The sequence below is a fragment of the Taudactylus pleione genome, unplaced genomic scaffold (assembly GCF_031769625.1).
Source record: "Taudactylus pleione unplaced genomic scaffold, aTauple2 ptg000494l, whole genome shotgun sequence".
NCBI lineage: Eukaryota > Metazoa > Chordata > Amphibia > Anura > Myobatrachidae > Taudactylus > Taudactylus pleione.
The window spans coordinates 1,519,072-1,533,324 of NW_028284896.1; the positions used below are offsets into that span (position 1 = coordinate 1,519,072).

A 14,253-nucleotide genomic window follows, 5' to 3' on the forward strand; every position below is an offset into this window, starting at 1 on the left:
TATTAGCACCTGAGGCAAGATGGACATTTGACGCCATCCCAATCCCTCATTTGTAATCAAATGCTCTAAAAGTCTTCATTCCCTGCCTGTGCCCTTCTGACGTGTGACAAATGTAAAGTGTTTGCTTGCAGGGAAAATAGTGCTGCCTCTTAATGTACAGTAGGTGGCGATGTGGTCCAACCAAGATTCCTGCATGCAGAGCAGTTTGCTATTCGGGGTGGGGACTTGCAGAACTTGTTGGGCCCCCAGGGGTGGGTGGGTTATGGCCAATTGCAGCGTTTACCCTGGCTAGATAATGAATGTATTATAGCAAATAAAATACAGGCTTGTTTTTGTGATTGACTTGCTTGGTAATGGTGACATTCTCAAATGTTTTAGTAAAAATATATCTGGCTAAGTGGTGGCATTGGATGATATTTCATATGAAATGATTATATCAGATAACATATTTGCTAATAAGTACAAATATACAGAGAAAAAAATAATTTACAGAATACAATGTAACAGAACATATACAGAATAATATATAGCAACATGTATAGAGGGGGTATATTATCCTAATAACAGCTTAGAGCAGAAGTGTGCAACCTGCGGGTCAGAGCCCCAAGTGGGGTGATAGAATTTGTTCTCTGACTCCTCTTCTGGATCCTAGAAACTGTGCATCTTCACCCTTGGGGGTATGTTTACTAAAGTGCAGGTTTTTAGAAGTGGAGTTGTTGCCCATAGCAACCAATCAGATTATAGCTACTATCTTCTAGAAGGTGCTAGATAAATGATAAGTAGAATCTGATTGGTTGCTATGGGCAACATCTCCACTTCTAAAAACCCGTACTTTAGTAAATATACCCCTTGATATCTTAGCTAAAAAATAGTATCAATGGCTTATTTGATGGCTTATGCTAAATACTAGTGTCCCCCAGGGCCCCACCTTTACCTCAAATCAGTGCCATGAATGCGCAGAATAAGTTTTGTTTTTGTTGTCCCTGGGAGAGTTTATATACACTCTGTATCGGGTAAAGCAGATATACTGGTCTTTTTATTATTTATCAGACTTTTCCATGCTAAATAACAATTCGTGTTACATTGTTTAACTCTGATATATCGGAGCTATTTACCAAATCTTGCCTGCCAGGACAAGACGCTAGCTACAGAGATAAATTGGGTCATTTTGCTGCTCCCCTAGAGATATATGGTGACAACAATCATTAACTATTTAAACGTCAGGGAAATCAGAATATTTCTTCGGCGTAAGGGGTTTAATTAATAAATAAATCACAATCTTAAAAATGCAGAATTAGGGATTGATACTTAGGGCCTGATATAGACCCGGTCGCTAAGTTGCGCTTGCTTTGAGCAATTTTTGCCCATCTGCGCACGTGTATAATTCGCAGTGCGCAAGCCAGTCTTTGCGATCTGATTTTGGTTGCTCGTAAGCCACTATCAGGTTGCTACTTTGAGTGACAGATAGCGCCATTTGTGGGTGGTAACAGGGGAAGGTGCTTGTGAACGGGGGAGTGGTGTTGCGAACGCAGGCGTGTCTGCCCGCCAAAACGCCATTTAAAGGGCTTGCATAATTAGCAAAGTAGCGTCATTGAACAGATTTTTCAGCCCTCACTGATCGCAGTGCTTGCGGCAGGGAAAGGCAACCTCAAGGGCTGCGAGCAGCTCCGATGGCTCTCGATGTTCCCGATTAATCCTACAATTCCCGGAGATGACGTGTGTTGCGAGTGGCAAGGGGGCATCTTTAAACACTTACGAGTGCTTATTGTCGTAGCTCGCTCAGACATAGTGGGCATCCTTATGCGACGCAGTACAAGTGCTTAATTTAAATATCCGGCCCCTTTTTGGCAGCGAGCGATCGCATCTTGCAAGTGGGTCTGAATGAGCTCCTTAGTCCCTGTAACCACAGGTCTATCTCCGTGTACAAATGCATCCTATTGAAAGTGGGAGATTTATTTTTGCATTTCAAATGCGTGTTGTGTACAGTACGTAAAATCTCCCAGGCTGTTTGCGTCAAAGCCCTTTTTTGTTGGGATATTATTTAAGGTACCTATGATTACTGTATTTATAGGGGGCGATTCAATTCAGTGCGCCGTTTGCTTAGTCGGCAAGTGGTTAAGTCAGAGAATGCCATTCTCGCAACTTAACCTGAGTGTTTAGTACCGGCATTCTGTGACTAAAGTACCGGCCACGCAGCGGTCATCGCCGCGCTAAGCAGTAAAACACTTTAGTCGGATTTCTCCTCACATCCCCTGGGGGGTGCGAGAAGAAATCCTTAAGTCCGACCAAACAGCACGATGAATTGAATAACGCTGGGAGCTCACTACCGGGGCTATTCTGCATCACGCTGAATCGTATCGCCCCCATATAGCACTGTTTTTTCTTGTGTTTTTTTGCAAATTTGGTTTTGTGGGGACTGACTCTTCCCTTTATATTATAACAGCTTCTCTTTACCTGGCTGGCGCCCAATTCCGGATATATACTTGTTATATATTTCCTTGCAGTTACACTTTATTCTCATTCAGAGTAATGGTGGAACCGTAATGTTTGGCTACAATATTTATGGTCAGAGATTTTTCAAATAAGAACATCTTTAATTTATTCCACATTACAAGCTCTGAAATGCTACAAAACTTGACTAGAGTGTGCAGAGCCGACTCTAACCAGTTTCCTGCCCTAGGCAAGATTTTGGGTGGTGCCCCCAAGCACCATCTCTAGTTCCGCCTCTGACCCAGTACCCCTCTCCAAGCACAGCACCAATCAACCAGCAGTACAGATCACAGCAGCAGCCAGCAACATCCATCACCCCTCACCCATTGCAATCCTCATCCACAGAGCTGTAACCAGACATTTTAGTGCCCTGTGCCAGCAAGAGCATTGGCGCTCCACCCATGTTTGTCTACCTGCAGACAGGCCCAGGCTACTGGACACCGCAAAGGTCCATGGGAGGAGCTACTGTGGCTGGGCATGGCCAGCAGCCCTCCTCCAGTGGCAATTTTTGTTACTACCCGCTGACTCTGCTCCCCAGTCCCGCTGCTGCCGGCTGTATGAGCTGCCACCCGATCAGAGCTGAGCTGAGAGCTCTGATCGCGTTAGGACAGCAAGAGCAGCGGTGTGTCCGCCTGTCCCGGTTCCATCATTGCCCGTTGTCAAGCTGAGTTGGCCCTAGGCATTGGCCTAATTTGTCTATGCCTAGGGCCGGTTCTGAGAATGTGCAAAAGGCATACTGTACGAGTTCAAATTGCAATTTATTTTTAGTTACACATTTCTATCATTCCAGTGTTGTAGAACTTTCCCAGTACTTAGTTCTTACGTAGCAGCTTGTTTTTCACCTACTCCTTCCTCGTAGCACATATATGAAAAAAACGTTCTCAGCGCCTAAGGCCTAATTCAGAGATGGACGGTAATGCTACCGTAGGTGCGAATTTGTACTCAGCGGCTGGTGATAATATAAAAATGTCACAGCTGTCTGTATTTGTACTGAGACGCCCACCGGCAGCTTTGGAAATCCAAGTAACTGCGTACAGAGACGTAGCATCGCTCGCAGACAGGTCAATTATCGGCCTTCTGATTAACCCTACGGTGGCGCAGACCCGCCACGACGCCGGAGACATTATTACAGCAGATGGGATTGCAGCAGCAGGCTGAGAAGTGCCCCAAAAATGGACGCGACATGCCAGCGTTTGAGTCGCACACCCCACTTGCCGGCCACAAACAGACCCTGCCTGTCAATTACTTTGGGAATAAGTCCTCATTGCGTGCGACGAAAACGAAAATTAAACTAGACTCACGAGCAGTGTGCGGCAAGTGCAGATAACCGATAATCGCTCAACTGCGCAAACATAGACATTTCATCCATCTGTGAATCAGGACCTTAGTAACTTGCTTTTCATCTACTCCTTAATATATATGAAATTAATTCTACTGTACACCTAATAAAATAAAATAAAAACCAGATATTTAAGGGGTGACGCAGAGTTATAAGTAAAATGGCCGCACACTACTCAAAAGAAATGAGCATTAAAATATAATGTGTAATTTTGCACATATCTTGAGATGCATCTGCCACGTCACCTCGTTTCCTACAAGTCATCATCGGCGCGTACTTACACCTTCCCTAAACTGGATGCAAAATATACGCCTCCTAACATGTGTCATGTGCTGGTCTGCATGGGCTTCATTTTTACGAACACGCCCTTATTTAATTCTGCCTAATTGCAAAAAAACTCAAGTTACGCTATGCAAAAGGGCATATGTTCAACTCCGTGTCATCTCCCTAGATTGTAGATGTGCAAGAACCTTATAGTCAGTTAAGGGAATATATACTAAAGTGCAGGTTTTTGGGAGTGGAGATGTTGCCCATAGCAACCAATCAGAGTCTAGCTATTATCTTCTAGAAGGTGCTAGGTAAATAAGTCAAATCTGATTGGTTGCTATGGGCAACAACTCCACTTCTAGTAACTATACCCCTTAAAATCATGTAGAGTTGCAGTTAAACTTGGCAGCTGTTGGGGAATTGTTTATCCAGAAGCTTGCAGACAGATCCAGAATTCATTTGACCTTTGATATAGGAATGTTGCCTCTCAAATGCATTGTTTTTCAGAGTTGCTGTCTTCTGCCTGTTACCGATTTTTCAACAGCCAATTACAGGAGATCATTTTGGGGGAACCGGCGCATTGTACGATGTTAAAAATGGCATCTTTTTCCAGGTATGGCTCGGCAGACCGGGCTCATAAACACTGTACAATTTGGGAAAAAGATCTGCAAATCCAGTTAGCTGGAAAGATGTCCCAGAATCCTGGGCAGGAAAAAGCAGGAGGTTCCATTTTGAAGCCCAGCTCAGTGTTCCCTCTGTATTCTCACATATAAATAACAAGTCTTCTGTACAAGTATATTGCAGTGCTTACTGGGCAATGTTAGGAAATGTGTCTTACTGTGGCATATATTAAGATAAATAAGACTATGAGCCTGAAGTCTCTGTTTATGGTCATGGCGCTACTGACGGGTGTAGCAGGAGTGATGCTAGTTTCCCGAGTGAAGTTGTTGCAGAAGGCTCCAGCACAGCACTGGATCTCCGCTATATTGGGAACTTGCAGCGATGGGTATGTGGAGGAACAGAAGCCCACGGTACTGCAGCCTTTCATCACGGTCACTCGATTCTTATCTGCAGAACAGGAAAACATGAGACATCGTTAGTTACACAAAGCTTCTATCAATTAACTTCATTGAATCCATTGTTAGATTTTGATCGATTACAGATTATTTGAGACGAGGGAGCAGTTTATGCAAATTGTGTGTTTAATAAAATCTGCTTGTGGGGTAGATGTTTTTGAACAACACTTTTTAATTGTCAGGCTGCCATTTTGTGGGAGTGCATGATGAGGACATTAGTCAGGCAAAGAGGCAATGCTCAGTGGTGGACCTACCTTAGGTGCAAAGGTAGCGCCTGCTACTGGGGCTATTCTAGCACTGACCACTGACTTAGGGGCACTCATGGCTCCTCCAAGGCAAGTGGAAAGAGCAGTAGAGCAGAGTCCTTTTATGAGTCACCATACGCCCGCTGAATATACTCATAAAGAGGCCCCCTCTCAGCTCTATTTAGAGCAAAGCAAGATCCACAGAGACTACAGTAGCAACATATGGAGAAACAAATTAAGGCTGCGCTACACCTATAAAACCTATATATGATGCAGGCCTGGGGGTAAATAGGGATTCAGCTTCCCTATAAGTTATGGCGAACTAGAATACAAATAAATGTACCCCTGGTGCTTCACATGTAGACCAAACTCTATAAGTGGATAGTTCCAATATACATATATAACCACAATACTAAAAGTGGGTAAAAGTAAATAAAATGTATTAAAAAATGATAGAGTATCAATATTGTCTATCTGGACACATACAAAAATATGTACACACATATAACAAAAAACATAAAACTGACAGTGCAACTTTATTTTTGTAGGGGTGGGATACACCATTGGGCGTTTTACTCTCCCCTTTAACTTAATGGAGATTATCTCCAAATGATAGTCTTCACACTAAGCGGTAAGTGTTCAAAACAGTATACAGTGAAAAAAGTCAGTATCTTTGGTAAAGATGTAATCACAAATGTAGCAACTGACACCTGGATTAGGTGTATGTCCACATAGGAGTTGGAAAATATAGTTCTCACCGTTTGCTGTGCTAAGCTGGGTCGCTTGCAGATGAAGGTGCACGAAGGTGGTTTGCCGGCAAACACTTATCTCGTTGTAATCTGACAGTTGCTACATATGTGTGTACGTATTTTTGTATGTGTCCAGATAGACAATATTGATACTCTATAATTTTTTAATAAATTTATTTACTTTTACCCACTTTTAGTATTGTGGTTATATATGTATATTGGAACTATGTATTCACTTATAGAAATTGGCCTACATGTGAAGCACCAGGGGTACATTCATTTGTATTACAGTAGCAACATAGTTTCCTCGTCTTCGCCTTCTGCCTCGAATCTAAGGCAATGAGAAGCTTTTGCTTTGGCAAAATAACATCAGCCATGGACTGTCTGGTGTGAGTGTCTCTATTGTCTGCTAGGTAACTGTATGCCAGCAACCTCCCAACTGTCACAAATTCTGAGGGACAATCCCTATTTTAGGGTACTGTTTCAAGGTCCTTGGAGAGCCCAGGTTGTGGCCATGTTCACTATGACAGTAAATCCCCCCCCCTATGTTGAGTTACCATCAGGTGATGTTGGGAGGTTTGCAACCACCGTTTTTGAATATCAGTATTTCAGATCACAGTGTTAGTTCGCTATTACCAAATTGTGGGCTCAATGATAATCTGATATTGCCCCTACCTTCAGCATTGTCTATTGTACCATTAGATTCACTATCCAGATTGGTCTCCCTCTGGAGGACTGCAGCTCTATATTGTTCTTCCTGAGACTGACTTTGGAAAGGTTCTGAGAAAGGTGGCTTGAGTTTGTTTCTGCTCACAGTAATGGTAGTGACTGAAATAGATTATAACTACACTATGTAGACAAAAGTAATTGGACACCCCCGTGCAAGCAAAATGCATACCATTGCACACAAGTTCCAAATGACCACTAATGTGGTGGTTTCAGCAAGAACACTTTGTAGGGAGGCCCATGCACTCACAGTTCTACGGAAACAACAAATGTTTTTATGAGGACGACAATGCCACCTGTCATGCTTCCATGGCAACCCTGGACTGGCGTACAGACAATTCTCTACCCCGGATGGACTGGCCAGTTCACAGTCCAGATCTTTACCCCACTGAGAACTTCTGGGATAAATTGGAGCGACGGGTGCGTTCTAGACCAACTTGACTTCATTGTCACAGTAGGTCACTGTAGTTATGGCGGAATGGCAAAACATACCGACTGCTGTTGTCCAGGAACTTGTGGACAGTTTACCAAGAAGGGTGTCTGCAGTAATCACTGCACGTGGTGGACCTACAAAGTACTGATGTCAATAAAATCTTGTTTATCTATTGGCTGTCAGTGTCCAATCACTTTTATCTACATAGTGTAGAATATATTTGCTATCTAAAATAGATATTTCAAAGCCCCTATAGTTTCTATTAGATGATGGATTAACAGCACCCATTCACAAGCTACACGCGTTTCGCTGACTCAAAAGTTGGAACATACATATGGGTCCATAAAAAATGCCCTTATGTGCCAATGCTAAGGCCGGGAATATCAGTAGAGGTGGAATTCGAAAGAGTTGTTGGGGTTTATTTCATTTTAAAAAAAATAGTATTGCCCAGTAGCCAATTGTAATATACATGCCATATAGTATAAATGGTGCTGTCTAGTAGTAATATTAAATAATTGTTTTGGGAGATTTTAACATCAGAGAACTCTTGCATACAACATACTTAACAAAAACAAATGTAAAGTCAGTTATTACCAAATGCCTCCATGCATCGGATGAGCTTGCCTTTACACTTCACTTGGCCTAGATTTGCATCAGCGCACTCGTTCTTCCCAGTGTCATAACATCCGTAACATGTCTCTCCATTGTGGTTATTTAGTATCGGAACTGGAGAGAGAAATATATGATAAGAAATGACATATTTACATATAATGGGTCACACACAAAGTGGCTGGAGTTCCGGACAGCTGCGGAGAAGCCTGGTTTACTAATGTTGGTGCACGTGGCGATACCAATTATCAACAGTATCGCCACGTGCACCTGCCCCATGCTAGGTTCCAGAGACCCATCAAAAACAAGTTTCCATTCCCCATGCGCACCACTCAGGAATTGCAGAGCTTTTGGTACATGCCCACAACACTCCCATAACCTCCAAACAATAAACAACAGGCAACCAAGCGCCTGAGAAACACAGGAGAAATAGAGGTTTGTGTCTGCAGCAGGTGCAAAAAGCAGGAGCTTGCCAACCTCACATGAAAACAATTATTAACAAAAATTAGGGTTTATTAAAAATATAAACAAGAACCATACATAAGATAACAAAACCAAATAGCCACATATATAAATATTATACTATACAGTAGCAATATAATTGGTTATGAAATAGTCTACTGGATAACCAATAATACTACTAGTGCCCTGCAGAGGATTTTGCAGTATGAAGCCCATAGACTTCCATAAGCAATGCTGTCTAAAGCAGCTGCATTCCCAGATGCAGAGCCGCAGCCACAGAGGCCAAGTTTAGCCAGAGTCACATTTGCCTGCATCTTAATTCTCTCCAGGAGAAGCCTGGAGAGGTGAAGTAAATTACTTTGGGGGCAGGGCCTGGGTCTTTAGGTCATTTGGCCCTGCCCCTACTGTGGCAAATTGGTTTAATTTTAGCCCCATCCCCTCTCTATGGACTCGCGATTCCCAGTACCCCATCCTGCCCAGTTCACTATGCTTACGTGGGGGTGGGGACTACCCGAAAAAAAACGTGAGTCTACTGGGAGAGTAGGTAAGTATGGGCGGAGTTCAGATGGTCGGTGGTGCACGTGATGGTGGATTGTCCAGAACCACCGGCGGTATTACACCGTGCATGGACAATGAAAGTAGACGTCTCATCGATTGCACATTTCAGTGGAAGTCAGTACACAAGGGGAAGGCAGAAATTAGCATTTGCATATTAGTGCTGCTGCGACTCTGCAAAAACAGGCAGCCGCGGTTGCATATGCATGCCCCTCTGAGACAGGCCCGGGGCATCTGGTGAGTGTATCACAGTCAGTCCTGCTCACAGTCAAACAATAATGCAAAATTCTGAAGCATGTCTTTGTCTCCACACTATAAATTATCAACCTAACTTGAGCAAGCTGGCTTCAAAAAAACGGAAGGACAGGGAGGACACTGACAGTTTTAGTGTCCATCTATTAGGTTTGTAAATGATTGTTTGTGCTGTTATGCAGGGGTTAAAGTGGGTCAGAACGGGGCGGAACTGTGTTCCGTCACTTCTGTTTGGAGACTGAACCAGTTCCGCCTCCTTCGACCTACCTTAACCTGGCGCCGCAGGGAGGCTCCATTTGCCGGGTGCCCGCTGAGAGTTTGTTACCAGCAGGCACCCTTCTGCCTCCCCGCAGGTCCAGCAGCAGCCGGAGGCTGGAGCTCACTCCTCAGCTCCGGCTTCCAGCTCCCGCAGTGCACGATGGGAGAGATGTCATGACGTCTCTCCCATAGTTCAGAGGAGCAGTCAGGTGGACCAGACGGCAGCGGGGTAAGTATTAGTTTCTTTTTTTGTGTTAGCAGCTTCACTATAAGTGGCACTACTGCAGGGGCATTACTCAGGGGGCACTACTACTGGGGGCACTACTACAGGGGGCACTACTACAAGGAACATTACTATTGGAGCATTACTCAGTGGGCACTACTACTGTGGGCAATACTCGGGGTACTACTACTGGGGGCAATACTATTGGTGGCAATACTACAGGGGGCATTACTACTGGGGGCACTACTACTGGGGGCACTGCTATTGGCGGCATTACTCAGGCTGCACTACTACTGGGGCATTACTATTGGGGGTACTACTACATGGGCATTATTACTAGGGGCACTATTGGGGGCACTGTTACAAGGTGATTACTAATGGGGCATTGCATAAGGGACACCACTCCTGGGGGCACTGCATAAGGGGGGCTCTGCATAAGGGGCACCACTACTGTGGGCTATGCATAAGGGGCACTACCACTGTGGGCACTGCATAAGGGGCACTACCACTACTGGGTGCACTGCTTAAGGGGCACCACTACTGAGGGTACTGAATAAGGGGCACTACCACTACTGTGGGGCAGTGCATACGGGGCACCACTACAGTGGGCATTTTTAAGGGGCACTATTACTGTGGGTATTGTGTATAAGGGGCACAAATGTGGGCATTGTGTAAAGGGGAATTCCTGTTGTGTGTCATACATGAAAAAAGGACACTACTGTGTGGTGTAATGTGAATCAAGATTGTGCTACTGTGTGGCGTAATTTGAATTGGAAATACTATTGTGTGACCACGACCATTTCTTTTAAAACCACGCCTCTTTTTCCTGTGGGCCGTGGATGACTGGCGGTGCCGCCCAAAGAGCACTGCGTTCGCACACCATTGGTTACGACACTGGCGAATCAGATTTATCACGAACGGTATACCTTGGTTGTGTTGGTTGAAACAAAAATAAAGTTCCCATCGCCAACTCAAACACCTATTTTTGACAGAACTCTGGCTTTTTGACCTTTAATAAACTGGGCTATGTATGTTGCTCCCACCCATTTTTAGCCTCTTAAATTAATTTTAGTTTATGTTTTGCTGCATTAGGTATTATTTAATTGTTAAAATTTACAGGTTGCTTGAAAAGAAAAAAAAAAAGACCAAGGGCCTTTTGTACTGGCCTGAGAGATGTAGGTACAAGCATACCTCCCAACATTTGTCTCAGATGAATCGGGACTTCCGCGCAATGGAGGCGCGTGCCCCCAAAAAGGGGGCGTGGTCTGATAGTAAAGTGGGCGTGGCCTGGTGTCACTCCCCATTTACATCACTAATGGGGCGTGCCCAGCATCTCAGAGATGCTGGGCTGCTCCCGGGCTTCCCCACGTACTGTGAATAGATGCTGTGCGCATGCGCACAGCATCTATTCTCACTCTGCATACCCGCTGCTCTGCTATGCTATGCAGTGCAGCGGTGTATGCTTCCCCCAACGTCACACTGCGACCCGTGGGTGGGACAGCGGGACAGTCCCAGAAAAACGGTTTCTGGCTCAAGCCTCGTAATGCGAAATCCATTCACCCTTAATATACCAGGTCCAATGAATATGGCACCTGTATATGATAATTCATCAGTTTTAACTATCCTGGTGCCTCACGCATTACGAGGCTTGAGCCAGAAACCGGAGCACATCCCGTGTGAGAGCGGAGTTCCCCTGGGAGTCCCATGGAACACAAAATTCACCGGTGAGTGAACACAAACTACAATTACTGCACGATACCACTATCTATTAAGACTGCTCTATACTGTTAGTGGACAATTATCCCTACCATACACATTAAAAAGCATACATCTGGATAACACAACTCAAAAGTTGCAATATTCCTGTATTTGGAGTTTAAAGCTGCTACAACTGTGCTTTCAGAACGCACAAGCAGCTACATTCTTGCCTTTTGAATGCTACATATTGCAGGTTCCCTGTTTGTCTTAAAAGAGACTTATTCTATGGAATCAGATGTTTTCTTATATTGCATCAAAAATCCCAGCTGCTCATTGCGGTGATTTTGACAAATTATTTTTCACAGTGTCACTTTGGTTATATTTTTATAATTATTTAATATAAGGTGTATTCATATTATTGTATGTTACATTGGCCAATGTTTGTTTTTATTACTGTATTGTTTTGTAATATTAAATTGTTATATATGACATGATTTATATAATTCATCTTATTCTGGTATAGTTTTCTTAGTATTGTGCTTTATTTCATATCATTATTTATTGATTTACATTGCAAATATACATTTGGGTATTTCCACAGCGGTGTTGGTCATTTTTTTAGTATTTCTTTTGGCTTGCAGCCATAACAGCTGTGTGGTAACTCCTATATTGATTCTATTAAGATTTGTATAGTGCTCCATTTTGAGCGCCATTGGCTATATATTTTTATATATGCAAGATACTTCAGGCAACAACACATGAGGTAAGAGAATCTAAACCTAAATGCATTACTTCATCTTGTTCTGAAACACCTGTAAAACAAATCCTTGTGACAGGTTATTGCAGGAGTTCCTGCGGCACTCACCGGACACCTGAGGGCTGTTGCAGAGTTCTCTGGTGCAGCAAGACATATATGTGTAACGCTGGCGGGTCCCTGTGTCGTAGGCAAACAAATCTGTACACTTCACGTTTCCAATGCTTGCAGATCCACAACCTTTGCTATAACCCGATGCATTAACCTTTCCTGGAGATAAAAGCTGCTATTATTATACAATGAGACGGATGATGTGGAAGCATGTTTGTGGTTTATGAATTATTAATACCAAATCAGTTATTATTTATTAACAGTTATTTATATGGTCCCCAGCATATTCCGTTGTGCTTTACAATTGGGAACAACACAGTACTGCAACAAGACTGGGCAATAATAATAACTGACAGATAAAGAGGGATGGGGTCCAGGTCACATTCAGTGATGTGCGGTGAGGTCAATGGCTGGGGAGTGCACACATGGAGATGGGTCTGAGTGCTGGGAGCCTGTCTCACCCCCTACTCACTGTAACTCTCCCCTCACTACAATAAGCTTCAGTGTCCATTGAGTCTCCTACACTGTGTTTTCTTGATTGCTGACTGAACTCCAATCTCTAAACACTGCAGTGCACTGGTAACATGACACATCCAAGGTGTCCATCAGTGCTCAAGGCACACCCCCCGCAAACTCAGAGGCATGCCTCTATTAGCTCTCTTTCTGTGCAGCTAACTGCGTGTGGTGTGGCCTTGCCCCCAGCTCTGCAAGCAGTATCTGACTATACAGAAGCGAGGCTGAGCTGTTGCTGCCTCATCTCCCTGCAGTCCCAGGGAGCTCCACAAAGCTGGGGAGTGTTAACTATAAACATGATTACAATAAACAAAGAAGATGTTTATAAGTTACAATTAAATTGCTCCAAGAGCTCTGACTACCCTGAGTGCATGTCCCTAGTCAGATTGCCCTCCTTTTGTTTTGGACATGCTGGAGAGAACTATCGTGTACAGGGGTATTCTATATGTGGTACTCCAGCTGCTGTGGAACTACACATCCCAGCATGCCCTGCCACAGTTTTAGCATGCCCTAATAGCAAAACTGGCAGTGTAGATCTACAGCAGACGGAAGGCCACATGTTGAATACTCCTGATATATTATTAGGAGATATACATGTGGAAAATGCTGTTATTAGTAACAGACCATGTTAGCATTGCTGCCATGTAGGATATATCACCTTGTGCACTCGGCACAATACCGATGTAGCACGACGTCCCCGTACACTAGTATGGGGACCTACATTTATCAAACTCTGCAAACTGAATGTTTTCAGGAGTTTGATTGCAGGAACTGATAGTTCTTGGGGCTGTGCTTCTTCCGCTAGGGATCCCTCTGACCATCTCCTTCCGCTTGTGTGGACTTAATTCATGCATGTGCAGTAACTGCTGGATTTCGGAGCAGTTGTCCCCGCGCCTGAGCAATACGGAATTGGTAGTTTGCTATCCACCGCCGCAACTGCGAGCAAGATCCCTAATTAACGGGGGCCAGTCGGGGCTTGATGATGAATTTGCCCTATTGTGAACTAAGGGCCTGATTCAGAGCCGGACGCTCTGACCAGAGCGCTCGCTCTGAATCAGGGCCCTCCTACCTAAAAATGGAGCGGCATCTTGGACGCTCGCATAGCTGTGGGTTACCACCCACAGCTATAGCGAGCGTCCATGATGATGGTCGCGATGGTCAAGACCATCGCGACCATCGGGCTTGCGACGAGACCCTGCGGTAGGGTCTCGCTGCCGCAAGCCCAGGAGTGATTTTGGCTCTATCAGAGCCAAAATCACTCCCACTGACATCACTACTGATGTCAGTGGGGCCGGACCCAGACGGTAGGCGTTCCCATGGGAACGCCTCCGTCTGGCAGCCACGCCCCTGGCACACCCACCATCGACACTCACCATTGACAGCACGCCCCCTTTGGTGCGAGACCCCGAGCGATGGCTTCCTCGTCGCTCGCCGGGTCTCGCGCATGCGCACGACGGAGCTCCCACCGTCATGCGCATTCGGGCACCATTGAC

General features: G+C 44.6%; 1 protein-coding gene across 1 annotated transcript in view; it reads right to left on the reverse strand.

Annotated features, from left to right (window-relative positions):
• Nucleotides 1-832: 832 nt before the first annotated feature.
• LOC148502532 (urokinase plasminogen activator surface receptor-like) overlaps nt 833-14,253 on the reverse strand; it is a 58,636-nt gene continuing 45,215 nt past the window's right edge. Inside the window, exons 5-7 of the mRNA XM_088449726.1 lie at nt 12,248-12,406; nt 7,920-8,051; nt 833-5,164 (exon numbers count right to left, since the gene is read on the reverse strand). Coding sequence (XP_088305852.1) covers nt 4,917-5,164; nt 7,920-8,051; nt 12,248-12,406 — 539 coding nt within the window. The 3' untranslated portion in view covers nt 833-4,916. The remainder of the gene's footprint in view (nt 5,165-7,919; nt 8,052-12,247; nt 12,407-14,253) is intronic.